General features: G+C 40.4%; 2 protein-coding genes across 2 annotated transcripts in view; both read left to right on the top strand.

Moving 5' to 3' along the window:
- arhgdig (Rho GDP dissociation inhibitor (GDI) gamma) overlaps positions 1 to 13,406 on the top strand; it is a 47,425-nt gene extending 34,019 nt beyond the window's left edge. Inside the window, exons 4-6 of the mRNA XM_078284501.1 lie at positions 4,553 to 4,629; positions 8,669 to 8,732; positions 10,034 to 13,406. Coding sequence (XP_078140627.1) covers positions 4,553 to 4,629; positions 8,669 to 8,732; positions 10,034 to 10,233 — 341 coding nt within the window. The 3' untranslated portion in view covers positions 10,234 to 13,406. The remainder of the gene's footprint in view (positions 1 to 4,552; positions 4,630 to 8,668; positions 8,733 to 10,033) is intronic.
- Positions 13,407 to 16,960: 3,554 nt separating this feature from the next.
- dnase1 (deoxyribonuclease I) lies at positions 16,961 to 21,346 on the top strand. The gene is made up of 9 exons (XM_071903131.2): positions 16,961 to 16,971; positions 18,020 to 18,158; positions 18,660 to 18,748; positions 18,934 to 19,020; positions 19,570 to 19,685; positions 20,210 to 20,322; positions 20,410 to 20,564; positions 21,050 to 21,143; positions 21,287 to 21,346. Exons 2-9 carry the CDS (start codon positions 18,021 to 18,023, stop codon positions 21,344 to 21,346), a joined length of 852 nt encoding a protein of 283 aa, XP_071759232.2. The 5' UTR covers positions 16,961 to 16,971; position 18,020.
- The last annotated feature ends 72 nt before the right edge of the window (positions 21,347 to 21,418 follow it).

Genomic DNA, 21,418 nt, shown 5'->3' with positions numbered 1-21,418 from the left:
AAAGGGCGCGTTTGCCAATTTTTAAGTGTTTGCTCACTTTCACTTACTTTCACAGTAAATTTGCAGTAAAGCAGTCATTCTACACTTTACCTCCTAACTGATAGTGTCACTTTGTTCAGGTGAACTAAGAAGGATCTATCCCCAAACCTTGAGATTAAAATGAAATGTTAGACCATGACAAAAAGGGGTAATCTGTTCATTTTGGGGAGTAAGGGGGGCAAAAGTCAAAAGTAACATCAAAAGTAACAAAGTGCTGAGTATTTTATTTAGTGAGGTACTCCTTTACTTAAGCTTGATTATTGTTTTAGTAGCATTAGGGCTGGATGATAATTCAATATTATCGTTTATCGTCTTTCAGTGGAATCATATCATGATAATATTGTGATATCGTGATACACAATTCTGCTGTCTAAACTGATGATAAGCAAATTTTATGAGGTATGGGAGGAATATTATTTGTAAATTTCAGTTTCGTTTGACATCACACCTAACATTACCATTCGGTTGAATGGGATGTACATTAATTTTGATTATTTAACATGGGATTTTGCATATGTGAGCCATATCCTGATATGTAGTGATATAGAAAAATATTCTTATGATTATCGTGATATTGATTTAAAACATGTCGCCCAGCAGTAGCCTTGTTAACTAGTAATAAAAATCCAAAATCTATAAGCACAATGGAATGCACTAGATCTATTCAACAGGATCATATTATTGCTTCACATTGCTTTTACATTGCATGAAAGTATCTTTTCTCTCTCTCTCTCTCTCACACACACACACACACACACACACACACACACACACAGTCACTCTCTTTCCCATTCTCTATATATCACTTAACTTCCGCTTTAGACATCATACAGTATATCACCACCCTCTTATCAGTGACAGCACCTCTTTAACTTTATGACAGCGTAGGCCTTCTACTGTAGATATATATCACTTTACTTTCACATGAATCCCTTCTCTGTGACAGGAGAGCCTGTTCATCCGTCATTTTGGCTTTTGGCTTCTTTTTTTTTATTGCTAGTGTTCAGTTTTAGATCAATGGCCTGAACTTTTATGGACTGAAAAAAATGAAAAACCGTTTTTGTCAGGCTGAGCTGGCAGCACAAAAACAACTTTTAATGTGTTTGTGTGTAGCTCAGTGTGTAGAGGATGGCACTAACACTGCAGAGGTAAGGGTTGATTTCCCAATGGGGCCACACATGCAAAAAATATAAGCACTCCTAGTACTGTGACCCGCTTTGGCTAAATGCGTATGTTAAGGTGATCATAACATTTTACTGCCAAGCAGGTGATGCAAGCCATAGTAGTTTTTTGTGAGGCAGTGTCACTACAATACAGAATATTTGGGTATTCATAGCAGAATTCATAATAGAATACCTCTTTGGAGGTGCAATATGTGTGTCAAAAAAGAAGAACGTGTGTAACTTTTGTGAAAACCTCTTGAAATGTTTTATGAAAACAACACACAAATATGCATCTGTTTTTGTAAATGATGTTACATTCATTTATATGATGGTTTACAGGACACAACTAATCATTTATTTGTGGATGGAGAGATACATTTGTGTTTCTGTGTTTTTTGCATACAAAAATCTTAATACATATTTGGGAACTATAGTATTTATTTGTCTTTTTCCATTTATATTTCTATTCACAAACACACACACACATTACATATGTTTGTGATTTTTGACACAGACATCCCTTCATACAACTCTTGACATACAGCATGACCAGTAAAACCCCCAGTGTTGTTGTGACTTCCTGAATCTGCTCTCGATACTTCCTCTTTCTCTAACTGTAACTGCAGCTGATAGTGTGGAGATACTCCGCCCCAGAGCCCACAGTGCAATATGTTACACATCAGAGATTGTTGCAGCCCCAAACACAAAGACTGAAAAGGTTCAGGCTCACTAAAACACGCTAGTACTCTTGTTACTAGCTTATGTGCTATATGTTTAATGCTATATGTTAGGTTATGCTAGGTGTTGTGTCAGTTTTGACGGCACTACACAATGCAATATCCTCTGCTATATGTCTGTGCTGTACTATCCTATAGGCCCTTGCATATACTGTTTTTTTTTTACTTTGATGTACAGGGTGGTTTTGCTGGGCATGCATGCTTTTTATCAGCAACGCCCTGCTACACGTTCATTCAGTCACATACATTCACACCGAGGAGCTTCTTCTTCTAACTTAGCTTAGCTACCACCTCACCTTGGGATTTGCTAACATTTGCTACACCAGGAAATATGTCCGTAATATGTGATGAAAGACAACATGAAACGGCATTTTCGAGAGCATCTTGCTTCCGTAATTCAATGCTTTTCCAGTTAAAACAGAATGTTGTCGCAACGCGGGGAGGGATTGCTCAAAAGCAGGAGGGGGGTGAACTGTAGCACACATGGAAATGAAGTCAGGAGTCAATTTGCCGCTCTTACCACTTGAAAAGTTATGAAGTTGCAGGTTATGGATTGTTAAAAATTGTTAAAAAATCTATTATAATATTAGCAAATTTTTATGTACGCCTACTGGTACGTAATGCAGCCACTACTAAAAGTACGCCATTTTCCAGGAAAGCAAATGAATGGGGTTTTGAGATAAAAATACACATTTTTTTTTTGGGGGGGGGGGTGTATTGTTAAATGGGTGTACATTACGACATGAAAATAAGCAAACAAGGTGAGGCCATTTTTCACCTCACTTTGCCTTTAATATTCTGGGTTGTGTCTCTGGCACCAGTGCAGTATCAGCCAAGTGTTAACTGCAGCTGGAAAACCAGCGTGTTCAGTGTGTGGGTTTGCCTGTGCATGTGTGCCTGTGTGCATCCTTGCGTGCAGGCTTGCATGAGTGCATACGTATGGGTGTGTGTGTGTGTGTGTGTGTGTGTCTGAGGAGAACAGGTACAGTTCTCCGCCGCTGACCTATTTTCTCAGCCAGACGCTCCCGGGTGGGGTGGGGGTGGGGGGGGGGGCAGCGTCTCCTCCTGTCTCTGTCTCTCCTGAGACAAGGGAGAAGGGGAATGAGAGGGAGGAGGAGAAGGAAAGGAGTCAGAGGAGGGAACAGGGAGAGCAGATTTGCATACAGCAGTTCCTAGAGAGAGAGGGAGCGAGTGAGGAGGAGGATCAGCCTCTCTTTTATTGTCGCTGTCAGGTGAAAACCTTGTATCTCCAAAATGTCAGCTTTTCAGGAACTGAAAACAGGAAAACAGCCTTGTTTTTAGCTTGATGACAATTCATTTTGAGTCTATCCAATGGGTATTGAATGGGTTTCATCAGCCCAAGAGGTCGGAGAATTCTCTCGACCCATAGAGGAGCATGTAATCCTTCAATTTAATTTTATAATTGGAGTTACAAGGTTTTCACACAACAGCAAATTATGCCATTCGGTGGAGGCTTTTACTGAAAGTGCCTTACTGTGCCATAAGTGCATATATTTTTAATATGGGCGACCCCAGTGGGAATCAAACCCCCAACCCCACGTCCAGTATGTATGTATGCATGTGTGTGTGTGTGTGTGTAGGTCACTACTTTCTTCTCCCTCCTCTTTTTTATCTGTCTGTCACTTCCTTCATTTGCCTTTCTGTCTTCTCTCTCTGCCCTTCAACACATCAGTCTCTTTTCTATCTCTCCTTCATCTCCTCCCCTCTTCCTCTCCCTCCCTCTCCCCCATCCTCTCTCCCCTTTTGGACACACACCGCCGCTGTCTGCTGCCGTTCACCCCAATTCTCTATCTCTCCTTCATCTCCTCCCCTCTTCTTCCTCTCCCTCTCTCTGTCCATTAGGAAGCACTCAGGGCTGATGCCTGGGTTTAAATTGAGATATAAAGTGATTAGGCAGTGAATGCGTCTGTGATTGCTGTGCTGTTACAATGGCCCAGGATGCTTTGTTTTTTCTATCAATGTGAACCCATTCAACCCCGCAGCACAACAAAGGCAATTTTAATGTACAAAGAAGCCATTCGGGTTTACCAGTAACACTAAATAACCAATGTGTAAGAGGTGTACAGGGGGGATTACAGCTCTCTAAGTACAAAGTATGATGTGCATTCCCCTAGCTGAATCACCTAGTGTGTATTTAACTGATTTTTTCATGCAGTAAGTGCGCTGTGTGACCTAAACAGCATCATTTAACATATTGTACACCCCTAAGCAAAACATGCGAGTGCATTTTACCAGCTGTTATTCCATATTATTGCATTAGAATTAGAAGAAGAAGAACTATCTGCTAAAATTGAGCTACACAGTATATTGAGGTGATAAACAAGATTTTGAGCAAGCAATTTCCAACTGTTTTTTGCTTTTGCGATCCTTTTATTCCTATTTATTTCTTATTCATTTTCTCATTTCCCATACCCGCTGAAAGCAATATTGCCTGCCATGCATTGCCACAACATGTTGCCCATACACGTGGGGATTTATGTGTCGTATGAATCGGCCGCAGTGTGATCGCACAGCGAGTCGTCTTGCATGTTGGCGTGATCACGTGCGGCAGGTGAAGCCATGTGTGATGTTTTCCTTTTGTCGTTTCCGCAGGAGACCTGGTGGCTCTGAAGAAGGAGAGCTTCTCCCTAAAGGAAGGAGTGAACTACAGAGTCAAGATTCACTTCAAGGTGAGAGAAAATTTCATGACATAAGCGCAAAATTTAAAAGTGCAAATACTGAGTAAAGTTTTGAGTTTTTCTTAACCATGACCAAAGCCTTTCCCTAACCTTAACCAAGTTGTTTTACTTCCCTAAACTTAACCGTTAGCCAACCTTTAGGTGAAAATGCGTAATCTTCAAATAATTCCTGTCCACAATGCGTAATCTACGTTTCAAATTTTGTGCACATTTCACAAAATTTTGTAAGATCACATTGCGATGGATGTAGTCATACAGTTAGATTAAAGGGAAACAATGACCATTTTACACTTTAACTGTAAAATTATTCAGAAGGTGATGGAACATATTTGTGTATGTGGTTGCTTGAATAATATTAAAATATTAAATGCCGGTGTTCCCCATTACAGATGAAGGGATGTATGTATGTGTATGTACGGGTGGAGTGGGGGGGATCGAGCCAGACAAGATACACTTGAGATGCACTTTAAGTTAAAGCAGGGAGGGAGGGAGGGAGGGGTGGATCGATGGAGGGATGGAGGGGATCGAACAGACAGATAAGCAACTGATCAGGGAGTTAAGTGACTGAGAGGGAGAGAGAGAGAAAGAGAGAGAGAGAGAGAGAGAGATGAGCAAAGCCACACCGCTCTACACAACAAACCACAGTATCAAACAAGACCATTATCATACTGAATCAATCCTTTTATTTTATGCTGCCAGTAAGGATTAGCACTAGAAAGGCCAATGGATTTTGAAGTTTTTGAAGTGGGAAATGCAAACATACTCTAATGAGTTACTTTTGATAAAGAGCAACTTTGTAATGTAACTTGTTATTTTAAAGGCAGGTAACGAAGAAAAGTAACCAATTACTTTTAAAAGTAACTCTCTCCAACTCTGATTTTGAGGGAAAAGGCCAACAAGTTGTCAGTTGAAGTTCATAAAATTATAACTACTATTTTCTAGCATGACTTTGAAAATGTAATGTATGCATCTATACATTTGGTTTATACATTTGGTCTAGGAAAAGTCATGGAGACACAAAAAACGAGATATTTCAAAAAAGGCCTTTCTAGTGTTAAAGGGATGATTGTGGTGATTTCCCATCCTCTGCTTCCTCTCTCTTCTCCTCTTTTTTCATTTCTTTTTCTCACCCTCCCCCTTTCTCACGTTCTTTCTCTCATTCTCTGGCATTTCCCAGCCTCTCTCTCTCTCTCCTCTCTCTCTTCTACCCATCTCTCTCTTCCTTGTCTCTCACTTGCATCGCCCTTTTTCTATCCCCCTTTTGCTCTCTCTCTCTGCCCTCTTCTTCTTTACTTGCCCCCTTCTTCTTCTTCTACCCTCCTTACCCTCCTGCCCCCCTCCCCCCCCCCCCTCTTCTCAGTCACAAATAAACTACTCAACACACATGTAAACACACAGCAGCTTTTCCCAAGCTGCGCTCTCATGTCCACTATAAATAGCGGCTGGACAGACGCTGAAATATAGTTGAATGGAAATAGAAGCATGACAGACAAATAAACAAGGGAGAGGGAGAAGAGCCGCGGGCTAGAGTGGATGTTTGTGGAACGATTAGCACTTTAGGGGACACTTTAGGGGACATTTAGGGGACACTTTAGGGGACATTTAGGGGACATTTAGGGGACACTTTAGGGGACACTTTAGGGGACATTTAGGGGACACTTTAGGGGACATTTGAGGTGAAATGAGCGTGGATGTTTTTGTCCACACATTTCGGTGATGTAGCATTCCATAGACACCCTCTTCATCAGAGATTTTGTTGCTGAATTCGAGATTTTTGAATTAGGATTTAGAGCCAAAAAGTACTTTAAGGGGCGCCCCGGTGGCTCACTGAGTACAGCGTGTACCATAAGGCTCAATCCTTCCTGCAGCGACCCGGGTTCGAATGCGGCTTGCGGTCATTTGCTGCATGTCCTCCCCTCTCTCTCTCCCATACCTTCCTGTCTCTCTCTAACTATCTCCCTGTCAAATAAAGCATGAAAATGCCAAAAATAAATCTTTAAGCATTTGAAAGGGAAATCTTATAGGTTCCAATATATACAATACAATCAGCATCAATTTCAATTCAGAAAAAGTCCTTAAAGGCAGTGGCATCAATTTGATAAACCTGAAGGTATGACAAAGTCCCTGCATCTGAAACACGCTTTTATCCACTAAATTTCCAAGTGGAGCAATGACCGATGACTGAAAAGATATTCTAATTTGGTTATGATAAATAATAATACACTTTATTTGTATAGCACCTTTCGTAACAGTGTTACAAAGTGCTTCACAAAGCAAGTACAATATACAGCAGTGAGACAATAAAATAACACAAAAAAGGGTCAGAGAACATAATAAAAAAGTAAAATATAAGAAAGAGCTATAAAAGAGTAAAACCAGTAAAACCAAATCATGACTTCAGGCTTTGACAAAGGCATTTTTTGAATATAAAAGAAGATATTTTGATTAAACTATTAGGTCACCAAACGATCAGCTTTGAAGTAACTTTGGTTTTGAATGCTCCTCTAATGTTTTTTAGACATGGCCTCCATATAAATTTCTGGCAATTTTACCTTGATCTTTCCTCTCCATTAATATAAGATTAAAGGAAAATTCCCCCCTTAGATACTGTAACACTGTTATGTATCATCAATGTGTGAAGTTCAGTGCATTCCAGGAGTTACTTTGTTGATGAAGTGTTGTCATTTACTTTTCTGGTGAACCCACTTTCCCTCAACCTGCCTCATCCACTTCTACTCCAGGTAGTGGTTTCCTACATTTCCCAGAATGCCTTGTTCCATTCAGCTGTTGGTTATACATATAGGTGGAGAGAAGCATAACGATAACAGAGCGAGGGTTTTCCAAGTTGAGAAAAAGAGTCGTGCCCCTTTATCCAAAACACAACATGTCTTGTGGCTGCATCACACCACCAAACAACAAAATGGACCCAGAAATGCAAAGTGCATCTCTAATAGCTGTTTTTTAATAGTCTTAAAGTGCTTCTTCCTTTAAGGGAACAGTAGTAGCCATTGTTGGAGTCTCCCATCACATCTCTGCCCTTCATCAGTACAGCACTAACCACTGTAGACAATTCCCTCTAAAATACAGTGGAGCTGTAACAAAATACTCGTAAGAAACAGCCGGTTGACAGATCATTCCTTGCATCTTCTGTGATCAAAGATGAGATTTTTTTCAAACAAAACCTTGGGGAATGTTCCTCCATTGAATGCCTAGAAGATTGGGCTAGGGGAGAACTTGGGGGAGTTTTGCTAAAGGAAGGGAGGATTTGATCAGAAATGAAGTGATCTAATCTGATTTATAATAAAAATATAAAAACTGGGGCCACTTGCCCATTTAATAAAGACAGATTTTTTGTTAGAATGAAGGTGTTGTGCGTGTTTGTAGGAAAGGAGGTCAGTGTGAGTGTGTGTATGTGTTTGCTGGCATCGGTATAGAATAGGAGGGCAGCACTTGAGGGGCTTGGCCCTGAAGGGAAAGGGAGATGTGCTGAGAATGACCAAACAGCTCCGAGAGCGGCTGACTCAGCTCTGCTGTGAGGCCCCCTGCTGGAGGAATGGCGTTACTGCCGTTTGCTCACACACAAGCGGGTGGGAACGGGAACGAGTGGGATGCAACTTCACCCACAACAGTATAAGCAAACTAATCATTGTGTGCGCTAGGGCTTTGACTGATATGGGCTTTTTGAAGGCCGAGAGCCATTTATATCTTTATATGTTTCCATTTCCAATGCCAAAAAATTACAAGTATTCAGTGTTTCTCCCCAGAATTGTATTGTTGTCATGGTGGAAAAAACCTCTGGGCCATCATGTGACACTAAAACTCTCCATTGAAACCTAGAATAATGATATCCTTTTAGCTCTGGGATTGATTACTACCTTGAACTGAAAAAAATATTTGGGACACAGGAGAAACGGTTGGGGCCAGGATTTGATGGAAGGCTGGCATGCATGTGACTCTAAAGACAGAGGTCTAAACCATGACATTGTCTCTATGCATGTTCAAATGTCATGTGAAATGTGTTTGTCTGCAGGTGAACAGAGACATTGTTGCTGGTCTAAGGTACTTTCATCTGACCAGCAGGAAAGGAATGAGAGGTAAGTTCAGCCAAATGTACCTGGTAAAGAAAAAGTGACAGACTAACCTTGCCCAGATGTAGAGATGTAGCAGTTCTTTTTTTTATTAGGCTAAACTGTATGGGACAGCAGTTTACATGTTAACTGTGTCATCATACCTTCCTTATACTGTATGTACATCTGCAGTACCGCCCATTCCAGCGTATAACTGAGTGTCTATTGTATTTTGTGCTGTATTGCAGGCTATGTATTTTTCATTGTGGGCAGCTACTGTACAATCTGCAGTTTCTCTACAACTGAAACCAGGTTCTCATGCATAAAACTTAGTATCTTGGTGTGTAGTATCTTGACAAGACAAGGTACATGGTTGCCATTTATGAACTACAGTTTCCCCACATACACTTAAAAACAAGCTATCCTGCACGCAAGTGAGCATCCATTTTGTGTCTTTTCCCACTGGACAAGATAATGTACATTGTTGGAAGTTACATTAATACAAATGAACGTCCATTTTGTGTGTTGAGGTCAGAAATTCCCAGCTGGTAGCAAAGAAACATGGATGCAAGCACCAAATTCTGTTCCCAATGCTAACAGCTAGTGTGTAATATTTGGCAGCATTAGCAAGCTAGTTAGCATAGCATGTTATCAACTGTAGGTGCAACTTTACATTTCAAAGTTATATTTTTAACTATTTACCACACGGATGTTTTGATAGATTTAAAGGAATAGTTCACCCAAAAATGAAAATTCTGTCATCATCGACTCACCCTCATGCCAGTTGAAACACGGATGAAGTTTGTTAGTCCATAAAACACACAGACAGGTTGCCAGCACAACTCCGTAGCAGCCTTCTCCAAAACAACTGAAGTCAGTGGGGACCGATTTTTAGAGTTCCAAAAAGAGCAAAAAATGACCATAAATTTACTCCATACAGCTCATGCAGCATCATCCAACTGTTCTGAAGCCAAATGATCGCACAGTGAGTGGAAAAGACCGATAGTTACACCATTATTTAGTGCAAATCTTCACTACAGCCGTTGTTTTCTAAAACATTCATGAGTGCACGCACCCAGTCCTCACGCGTTCATGAATCACAAATTTTCCCCACTTCTGTGTTTACACTGCTTGGAATTACGACTTGGATTGCCATTCCATTTCCTAGTAGAACGCTGTAATTTGGTTGGCAGTTATGATCTCCAGTTTCCAGCATCCATTTTGCGTCTTTTTGACCAGACAAGACATTATGCGTGGTTCACACTTTAGAATCATTTCCAGTGTTATCATGCATGCAACTGAGCGTCCATTGTGTGTCTTCCCCGCAGTGGACAAGGCAGTGCACATGGTGGGCAGCTACGGCCCGCGGGCGGAGGAGTACGAGTTTATGACCCCTGTCGAAGAGGCGCCCAAAGGCATGATCGTCCGCGGCACCTACAACATCAAGTCCCGCTTCACCGACGACGACAAGGTGGAGCACTTGAGCTGGGAGTGGAACCTCAACATCAAGAAGGACTGGAGCGACTAGAGAGAGAAAGAGAGAGAGGGATGACACTGCTCTCTTCCCCTCTCCCATCCATCCCTCTTTTTCACCTCCTCTCTATCCATCCTCCTCTTCCCCTCATCTACCTTTGTTCCAGCTCCTCCTGTTAGAGGAACCTCGCTATCTAAGAAGGATTGGGACAGATTGAAGGAGAGGGACGGGACGCAACTTGTCTCTCTCCTCCTCCCTTGTCCTCCTTTTCCCATCTTTTCCTTCCTGTCTGTTTCACTTAAACCCACGAGTCCTGGGAAGGGAAACTCACTAGCAAGAGCAACTGGGACTTCTAGAGAAGGGAACACCTCTCTTATCCCTGCAACGCATTGTTCTACTCTTATATCCTTCTATCCTGTATTCCAACCGTCCTGGGATGTCGACATCAAGAAGCTTTGGGATGAGCAGAAACGTAACTTCGTCCCTTGTCTCTCTCTCTCCCTCCTCTTCCCTCTTTCCCTCTCCCTTTCTCCCTCCCTTCCTCCTCATCCTCCCCTCATTTGTCCTTACCTACACGACAGCAGCAAATGGTCAGCAATGGCAGGTATTGATACAGGAAGTTAGTTGAGGCACAGTTCTACAGGGAGAGATGAATTACAACTAGAGCGAAATAAAGCACGGTTCTCCAATGACTTGTTTTTACAATTCTGGTTAAGTAAACTACACAGCACAGTGGCATGGACAGTGGCACAGGTCAACATGCCCTGAGAACAGAGGTGGGGACTCGAGTCACATGACTTGGACTCAAGTTAGACTGGAGTCACAGCTTGAACTGCTTGAGACTTGACTTGATGCATGAAGAGAAGACTTGAGACTTGACTTGGCTTGGGTTCTGGTGACTTGGGACTTTGACGACTTGAAAAGGTTTATAAAGTCTTGACAAAAGATCTTGTGTTTGTGTAAATGACTTGGTGTTCTTGAGACTTGAGACTTGACATGAATGACATGGACTTGACTTGGACTTGACTTGGTAATCTACATTTAGACTTGGGACCTGATATTAATGACAAGGACTTGACTTGAGACTTGTGCCTCAAGACTTGAGACTGACTTGGGACTCGAGCAAAGTTGACTTGGTCGCACCTCTGCATGAGAAGTATAAGACCAGTGACTCAGACCATCACTCAGTGTACTGAATGGAAATGTAACTGTACGCAGTACGCTTACAAGCATCTAATATCTGGAGAACATGCATTCCCAAGCAGAGATGAGTGGAAATGCACAGGGTGTGTCTGTACTCCCTCAGAACATTGAGCAAGTTTAATACCAGTAAAATCGATCCGATGTGGAATACATCACACTTGACTTGTTGAAGCTTCATTTGTATCAAGATGAATGTCTATTCCCAGTGAGATTTACAGTCTATAGTCCCACCGCATACAGTTGGTAGTAGGCAGTGACAGTCTGTTTCATAGAAGCAGTGAATGGGATTGTCCTCAGGAATGTCACTGCTTCAGTATTCCTTAGTGGACAAAATATTAGGAACGTCCTCCTGATATAGAGTCGACCGCCTTTTGCACAGTCCATTCACAATCGATCCACAATTGATTGTCTCAAGACTTAAAACTTCTTCCACATTTAGAATTCAGTCTATTTCCTGGGAAGGACAGGTATTGCTAATATTTTGTGCAGAATTTGTCAGAGCAGAGCAGAGGAGGTGACTCTCAGTATAAAGTCTAACAGTTAGGACTAGAATATGTAAGAAGATGCAAGAAAAATACATTTGGAGTTAGATAAACGGATATTTTCTTTGCTTTCACTTCTATCCCAGGACCTTCCCCTCCTTCTGTCCCTTCTTTCCTCCCGGTTTTAAGCCCAGATGTCAAAGAACATAAAGTTTGACATATCGGATACATGTATTTAATATATGTATTTTCTTTGAGTTACTCCCCTCTTCACGGTTGCATATCATAACTACTATCTACAGCTTTCAGAGTATCATTCATGTAATCTCTTCTGTAACTGATAGCGTATGGATTGATTGGGCTGGATTGGGTGTTCTGTTAGGGAAGAGGTTAAGAAATTTTGATTTTTTTCTAATACTTTCTTTATTAATGATTTATTGTGAAATTCTGTCCAAATCCCATAGCCTTTGATTAAGTTCTGCTGTTTCACCACAGTAAACACTTCCAACAAACAAACGAAAAATAGAATATTTTCTCCTCATTACGCACATACAGAAAAACGTTCAAGAATACATTATTAATTCAGGAAGTAAGAGAATGTTTTGGAGCGTTTCAACTCATTTTAGTAGCAAAACGAATCCCAAGCCACTACTAAAATCATCCAAATATTACCTTTTCACACTGTGATTATGCAGAGATGAAAAGATACACAATTCAGAATAACCTTTTCTCATAAGGACTATGACTTGGTGATGACTTCATCCAACATGGCACACTTTATAAGTTCTGGCAAAGACAAGGTCGTTTTCAAGGCACCGATTTCCTTTGAGTCTTTGGAAACGCAGACCAATGAAAGACTGTAAGACGGTGTGTATTATAGAAAGAGGTGCATGTACATTCTTTAGAATTTGATACTGTTCGCTCATTGAAAATGAAATTTACTCCCCCTTTCTAAACCTCTCTAGTACACCAAGGACAGGAGATGTGAATCCAATTCTACATTCAACCTTTTTAGCAAAATATCGTACGACGGTAGCTGGAAGACGCCTATCAGAAAAGTATATAAAGTGATCTGTCCAATCCAAATTAAAAAAGAAAATGTCCTTATTATTGTGTAAAGTCTTTGAATATGATATTGTCATTGTTGCTGAACATGATATTGAACATTGAAATGTCATTCGAAAAATGGTTGTGATCTAAGAATAACTGTAAATGTTAGCTTGTTGGGTGTTGCATGGTATATCAAGATTCTCTCTTCCTTTTTTACGACTTTATTGTAAAATTTACTGTGATGTAAAAAAAAAAACAGAAAAAAAGGAAACCGACACAATATTCAGATGTAGATGGTTGCCGCGATACTGCAGATATTTACAGGGATATTTTTAAAGGCACAGTTCGCTGGAAATAAGTACAGTTATCTGTGTCTGGGTAATCTCAAGCCCCGAGCCTGTAATGAGGAAGTGCTGCATCTGAAAATATTTGTGTCAAATCTAGTCGAGCATCCTGTATCTTTTAATAAAGGTTATTCAAACAAACAATAAGGTTTTGGCTGTGATTTTTTTTTTTTTTACTGCACTTACGAATCAAAATAAGAATGCTTGCTATGACCCATACATAGCTAAATAAATAGCTAAACATTCATGATAATTACACAAAAACAGTATTATATGCTGTATACCCTGCACAGTCTTAATGCAAAATGACAGCTTTAATTTAAACACTACTGTACATTTTCTCATCATAAAGTCAGCTTAGGAAATGTTGATTCATAGTTAATTTATACAGTAGGTAATTGAAGATTGTAAAAATAAATAAATACATAAATACATGCATTATTTGTTTTGATGACCGCCTTATGTCCATTATGTCCACCTACAACTAATAATAATAATGCTAATAATAATCATTATCTATTATATTAATAGATAAAAAGACACAAAAATCAGGTATGAATTTTGTCTACCAAAATCTATATAATGACAGAAAAATTTTCATTCATGCTTAGTACACTGGGATACTATTACTATAATTATACTATAATTTTAAGTGGCAATGTTTCGATATAGTGTGTAATGTAAGTTTACACACTTACATTACACACTTACATTTTTACTATGTAAGTGTGTAGCAGGGTGTTGCTGGGAAAGAGCACATCAGAAAACCTCCAGTGGACAAAAATGTTTGTTGATGTTTAGAATGATATGTCCTTAGTTCAGCATTATGTAATCATATGACTTAATTATTTTATATTCTATAAATAAGACAGAATTAGGTGTTCATATTTGGTCTTCAAGAGATTGGTGGTCAGTAAATGTTTCATATCTGAGGGAGGAGTTTGCAGCTTTGTTATTTTATTTTATTCAATCACAATTTTGTGATTTAACAACTTCATGTTTACTTCATAGTTGAAAGTTAGAAGCATGTCTTCAGTTCACCACAGGTGGGCAGTGTTGCCTGAGTGTGTACACTGATGCTGGAGACACACTGGGCAAAAGAATCCCTCAAAGTTACATTTCAAAAGATTGCTGTATGTTGAATGCAGCAATGAATTCTTTGTCATTTTTTGGGCATAAATTGTCAAATATGTGTATGGTATAGTAGATAGAATGAACTAAAAAGGCAAAACAGTCATTCAAGTGTGAGTTTAAACTCTTTGTCCAGGACAGTGTTTGCTGATGAAACTCTTCCCGAACTTCCTGCACCCCAACAGAATGACAGTCCAGTCCATTTGGAAAAGCTTACGTTTGGCATTTGCCTGTACAAGAAGAAGAAAAGAATTCAAATCAGCAGTAAACATGTGCAACTCTGTCATCTCAGAGGATTTGATCTGCTCTCCAGTCCAAAGTGGATTTAGTTTTTCCTGTTAAACTTTTAAAAAGTGTAAAAAAAATATGTGTTTCCACCCCCTTCCACCATCTTATTACAGTACAAGTGTCATGTACTCATCGTATTGCATGCAATAAAAAGAAATTAGCAATATTAATAGCCTACCTGTACTTCAGGCCATCTCTGCATGCATGTTATTATTTTGTTTGTTGTTTTCATGTTCTGACCTCAGGCCAACCTGATCAAAAAGATCTGATTAAATTGCTTTTCTTTTGAAATGTACTTATTTTTTCCCTTTTGACACTCAGTACCAGCAGCAATAATTCATTTCACTTTGTGGCACTATCTATTTTGGATAATATTTTGTGACCTGAAACTCCTCAGTCAATCATTCAGAAACTCATACGATTCTATAATCAAAAACTTTGTAAGCAAAGATCTTAAGATGACTTATATTTTTAATATCAGCATTTAGTTTGTTTTGCTTTCATGCCAGCAATCATTTTGTAAGTGTTGTTTTTTTCAAACAGTGGATATCTCACTTTGGAATGAAACCATTTAAATATGGTGAAAACAGCTGTTGGAAGAAAGGTTAATATGAACAGAGTACACATGAAAGGAAAATCCCATCACTTAAATCAAACATGCACTCACTTCAACTCTCTTTATCATGTATTTATGCCATCTGCCAATCTTCTCATTGCTAACACCACAGTTAAAAATAGCAACTACTGTTAGTTGGCTGTAGTGTAGTGGTGACGGTGACCAGGTTAAAAAACATTTAACTGATAGATTCATTTGACATTTAAAAATACAACTCATTAAATCATCTATAGTGTTAGTTTTTGTATTGATTATATTACACATATTAGATTTTATTATTCAGCAAATAAATTCAGTAATAATCCCAACTGACTACCTGTCCCTCTCACCTCAGCTATAGAGGGCTTTCAGGTGACGTAACACACTCTGGTGGCCATATTGGAGGTCCTCAGCTCTGGGAAGCAATAGCTGTGAACAGTGTGAACAGCTGGTTGTGTTTCTAAACTTACAACTTGGCCATCTCAACAGAATTCAATAGACATATTTCTGTGCTGTTTTTGACTGGGAACTGATATTTCGCCACTGACTCATTTTGTGTTTAGATAATATCAGTTTATTCGCTAGATAACCATAGCATCTGATTAGCTAAATATCACTGTCCTAACACATCTGCTTTGCACACTTGCTAACGTATCTAGTAGAAGCTAGCATTAGTAGTGGCTAGTAGACATAGGCTAGAGTATGTTAACGTTAGCATCACTTGCTTTGCTAAACCAAAAACAGCTGTTTGTTCAGGATGTGCTGATGCTTTTCAAGCTACACCTCACAGTGTTTTGGAGTAGAGACTAGGGCTAAAGACAAGACATGAATAAGTACATGAACCACACATGTCCCCGGATTTGCTCCCAAAATCTGGTGTGGGTGTAGGCCCATTTAGTAGCCTAATCAGATGAGGTAGATTTGTTCCCAAATTAATTTTTAGCCAGTCTCTACTTCAAAGCACTAGAAGTTGCAGCTTGAGAAGAGTCAGCTCAGATAATCTGAACAAACAGTTGGTTTTTGGCTTTGGTAGTTAGCCAGCCAGCAGGCAAATTTAACAAAGCAACCGGTGTTCTTGTTAATATGTAACTACTAGCCAATACTAACAGTAGCTTTTACGAGATACGTTAGCTAGTGTGCAAATCAGATGTGTTTATAACAAGACAGAGATGTTAGTTGACCAGACATATATGGTTAGCTAGCTAACAAGCTGACATTAAACACAAAATCGATCAGATGCGTCAGTGGTGAAATTATCAGTTCCCAGTCAAAACAGCACAGGAATTTACCATGTCTATTCAGTTCTGTTGAGACGGCCAACTCGTACATATAGAAATTAAAGCAATCTTCACAGCCATTGTTGTCCAAGAGCTGAGGACCTCCAATATGGCCACCAGAGGATGTGTTACATCACTTGAAAGCCCTATCCCATCCTCACCTCACCTCCTGTCATGCCCACTCCTCACTTCACCTCAGATCACCTCGTCTCCTCTCCTCTCCTCATCCCCCCTCCTCGCCTCACCTCTCCTCCCCTTCACTTCTCCCCATCCAGCTCCAGTCACATGCTCTGACAGGTAAATAAAAGGGCTTCTAGTGGAGCCCACTGGCATTCACACAGCCAAGCCTCTGTGCTCTCTTGACAAAAGGCCTTCCCTTCCCCACACTGTGTCACCAAAGGGGGACAGACTTACAGAAGCAGGTAGCTATGCACCTCAGACTTTTCTTTTATGCAAACACAGCCAAGGTAAGCTGAGCAGACAGTAATGCTGCTTGCCCTAACTTACATTCTGGGTGATGACGAGTAAGTTGAATATTTAAGATGATGTTGGCAATTTTTTGGCAGTTTTTTTATTCACAATTTTGATTCTCGAAGGTTACAGTATGTAGGCAAATAGAACACAGCAGCTGTATGCCAGTGTAAGTGACTGGGTTTGTCTCTTTTTATTCAAGTCCTGTCTCTTTAAATCCAAGTCATTCACTGGGGAGAAATACTTTATGTTACAGTAACTGTCATAGAAATGCAGGCTATGTTTCTATTTGGCTGAAAAAACAGAACTTACAGCAAAAGTTGTGGAAGAAATCATATGTTTAACCTATTCTAACATCAAAAGGTACCGTGCTCTGAAACTGCTGGTTTAAATTTGCATATTTTCATAACCCTTGCCCGAGAGTCAATTTTACACCAGCTCCAACAGGACAGTGTAACTAGGGCAACAGGATAATATATTCTCCTGCTGGAGAATGTTTTACTGAATCGTGCCTCTGCAAAAAAGCATCACATGAAATTCAGAGAGTTCTCCCTAACAGCCAAGACTTCAGATAAACCGACAGGTGTAGTGGAGTTAAAGCGTCGGTTTGCGTCACGTGTCCGGGGGGGCAGATGTTCTCTCCGTCTCTCACTCCCACAGTGGGGCTAAGATAAGGCTTTTTGGGGTCATATGAATGATCATATTACTGCCAAATCTTTCACATTTGCCATTTTCCCCAAGGTTATGTCTACACCTAGACCCCACCAACAGCATTTTTTACCTTGAGACCTAATGATCTGACAATAGGATTTAGATTTCATATACTAAAGTTTTAGGTGCCAACGTTGAGACTCAAGGCAAAAATAAAAACCTGCTTTTTGAACTGTGATGTGTGGCTCCAGACCCCTGCCTTTTATATAGTATCCTATATTTCAACTTGGTACAAATGTCCTGAGCTATTTCTGTGATATCTGACCTAAACCCTCACCTCGGCCCCAGGATGCGTTTGCTCTGTGCATTGGGTCTGGCCGTGGCTCTGCTGCAGCTGGTGAACTCTCTGCGGCTGGGAGCCTTTAACATCAAGTCATTTGGGGACAAGAAAGCCTCCAACACCACTCTGATGGACATCATCAGCACGGTCTGACACACCACTGCTTTTTTATTTTGCATCTCGTACTCTAGTCTGTTTCTTTCTTTCTTTCTTATTGTGTGCACTACTTTCATTGTACCTTTTTGATACATAGCTGATGTTCAAACGTTTCTCATTTTCAATACAATTTTTCTTACAAGCTTGTAAGCTAATAAGCCTAACATAGCCAATAGATTTAGATAATATATATTCGTTAAGAGTAAATTGGAGACTCACTTCAACTTTACCACAAGAAACACACAATGCTGAACCAGACTTGGAAAAACACTAAATACATTTCTCCCTGCCAGGAGACTGCCATGACTATATAACATGGATGATCAAATTAGGTTGAAAATATTCTCACATTTTCTATCCATGCTTAATATTTTGGGAGAAGCGTACTTTAACAAACTACACAGTAAATTCTCCTAGTGTAAAAAGTGCACTTGGTGCCACTAGAGAGTCAATAAAATGAGTGTTGTTTTGTATTTTTTTGGTCTGTTGCAGATTGTCCATCGCTATGACATCATTCTGATCCAGGAGGTCAGAGACAGCGATCTGTCAGCAACCAAAAAACTCATGGAGCACGTCAACAAGTTAGACTAACTACACACCTTTTAAAAAGCATACAAAAACATGTTACACACAATTAAGTGGAAAGTGGTTTTCTTCAGGGATGTTTGTAGAAAGTGGGGATGCTCACACTGTCATATAATGTTCACCATAATAATAGTTAGTTATGTGATTTTATGTGTGTGTGTGTGTGTGTGTTTCTCCTCAGAGGTTCTCCTCAGTTCAGGTACCGCCACATCGTCAGTGAGCCTCTGGGCCGCAGCACCTATACGGAGAGATATCTCTTCCTCTACAGGTACACACAGAGGGAAAAATAATGCTATTACTTGTGCAATTAAAATATTTTGGGTAGTGTACATTTTCTCTGTCTCTGTCCTTATTGTAAGCAGTGACTGGCTAACAACTACAGCTGCAGTTTAATAGCAGATGGTTGAGCAGCAGATTGGAGTTTTAATTTTAGAAACATTAGCATTAAGTCAATGTACTGTAGTAGGTGGGATGTGGTACAATGCTGTTCTTGAAATGCTACAATGATGCTACCATGTTCTGGGAATGGCAGGAGCAGAGGTTTCTGGGTAAAGGCTGACCCCAGCCAGTGTTGGAAAGCTACTTTTAAAGAAGTGCTTCGCATCACTTGCAAGCAGCAACAGCGGTTTGTTTGTAATAAACAGAAGAACTGGGTAGTTAGCATGAGCAGTGATAGCCACCATGGCTGAACAGACAAAGAAAAGAGAAACTCAGACTGCATCAACAGAAAGGCAATGAGCACATACAGTGAAATGACTCCCCAACAGACTGCTACATCAGACCCTGTCAATTAGTATTTTTTCTCTTTCCTGTCCAGGGAGCAGACGGTGTCAGTGGCTAAAAACTACACCTATGATGATGGCTGTGAGTCCTGTGGAACAGACACCTTCAACAGAGAGCCCTTCGTTGTCATGTTCTCCTCCAGTTACACTGGTAGGCCATTGAACAAGAAAGAAAGAAAGAAAGAAAGAACAAAAGAGCGAATGAACGGATCAATATCAATATCTCCCTCTTGCAAATTTGACATCATTTGATGTTCATTTCTGCATGGGGGTCATTTTACGGTAGAGATTCTGTTCATACTGATGTCAGATATTGGTCACTTTTCCATCTTGAATGAGAACAGGTAAGACAAAGAGATCAGATTTGAGCAAAAAATCGGAATTGAGCATTAAGGCCTGTAGTGTGAATGTTGCCTTAGGTAGGAGAAGACAAGTTTAATCAATGTTGTTGCAATTCCTACTGGTCGCCAATAGAGGTCGATAAAGATCATAAATAACTTCATGCGCCTTTACAAGACCCTATACTCATATACATCAGTTTAATACTACTTACTATTAAGTATACCATGAATTCCCATCATTAAGTATTATGTCAGCCTAAAAAGGTGGTAAACTACTTGCCTCTCTCCTCCTTCAAGCATCCCTCTCTCCTCTCCTCCCTCCCTCGTTTCCCAGCGGTGAGGAACTTTGTCCTGATCCCCCAGCACACTTCTCCAGACTACGCTGTGGAGGAGGTGAACGCTCTCTACGATGTGGTGGCTGATGTCCGCGCCCGCTGGAAGACCAATGTGAATATACACACTCTCTACTAATACTCAACCATCACTATAAGCTATATAAATAAAGTCATTATTATTACCCTGCTCTCCCTGTAGGACATCGTGCTGCTGGGTGACTTCAACACAGGCTGCAACTATGTGATGGGCTCCGACTGGGACAAGATCCGCCTCTTCACCGACAAGACGTTCCACTGGCTGATCACCAACGAGGCCGACACCACGGTGTCGCACACCAACTGCCCCTACGACAGGTAACACACACCCACATCTCCATACATACAACCAGAGGTGGGGACTCGAGGCACATGACTTGGATTCAAGTCAGACTTGAATCACAATTTGAATTGCTTGAGACTTGATGCATGAAGAGAAGACTTGACTTGGGTTCTGGTGACTTGGGTCTTGACTTTGAATTCAGACAACTGAATTTAAATTCTGTTTTCTGAATTTGTATGGAATGATTGAATTTATTGAAGTTGAAACTGATTATAGAAATCAAACTCATGATGCTCTTACCAAGTTTTTATCCTATTAAAACCATATTGCAGTGAAAAGTCCTAGATATTTAGTTTTCTTTAAGATATTAAATTGATATTGGACTCTTGATTTGTTCTGACTTGACTTGCTGTTCTACATTTAGACTTGAGACTGACTTGGGACTTGAGCAAAGTTGACTTGGTCACACCTCCGCATACAACACACACTCTTGACTCCATCCTTCTTCCTCTACTTGTAGGATTGTGGCCACCGCTGACATGATGAGGGGAGTGGAGCGTGGCAGTGCGGAGGTCTACAACTACATGAAGGACCTGCATCTCAGCCACAGTCTGGTAAAACCAAGTCGCTCTCTAGAATCACTTCAATTGCCAAGCACAAGAAACAGACAGGCATCTCAATTCAATTCAACTCAATTAACTACTAAGTCATGACATAGGGAGTCTGCATGTGACAGTTCCCTCTTCCTCACTCTCAGGCACTGGCTGTCAGCGACCATTACCCTGTGGAGGTGAAGCTGACTGGCCACGCTGCCTGAGTCACATGATGCCCACAACCAATCAGCAAGCCCTCCATCTGAATCTGAATGACGACTGTTCTATTCAGTGGG

The sequence above is a fragment of the Centroberyx gerrardi genome, chromosome 7, assembly GCF_048128805.1.
Source record: "Centroberyx gerrardi isolate f3 chromosome 7, fCenGer3.hap1.cur.20231027, whole genome shotgun sequence".
Classification (NCBI taxonomy): Eukaryota; Metazoa; Chordata; class Actinopteri; order Beryciformes; family Berycidae; genus Centroberyx; species Centroberyx gerrardi.
This window is presented reverse-complemented; position numbering and strand designations above follow the sequence as displayed.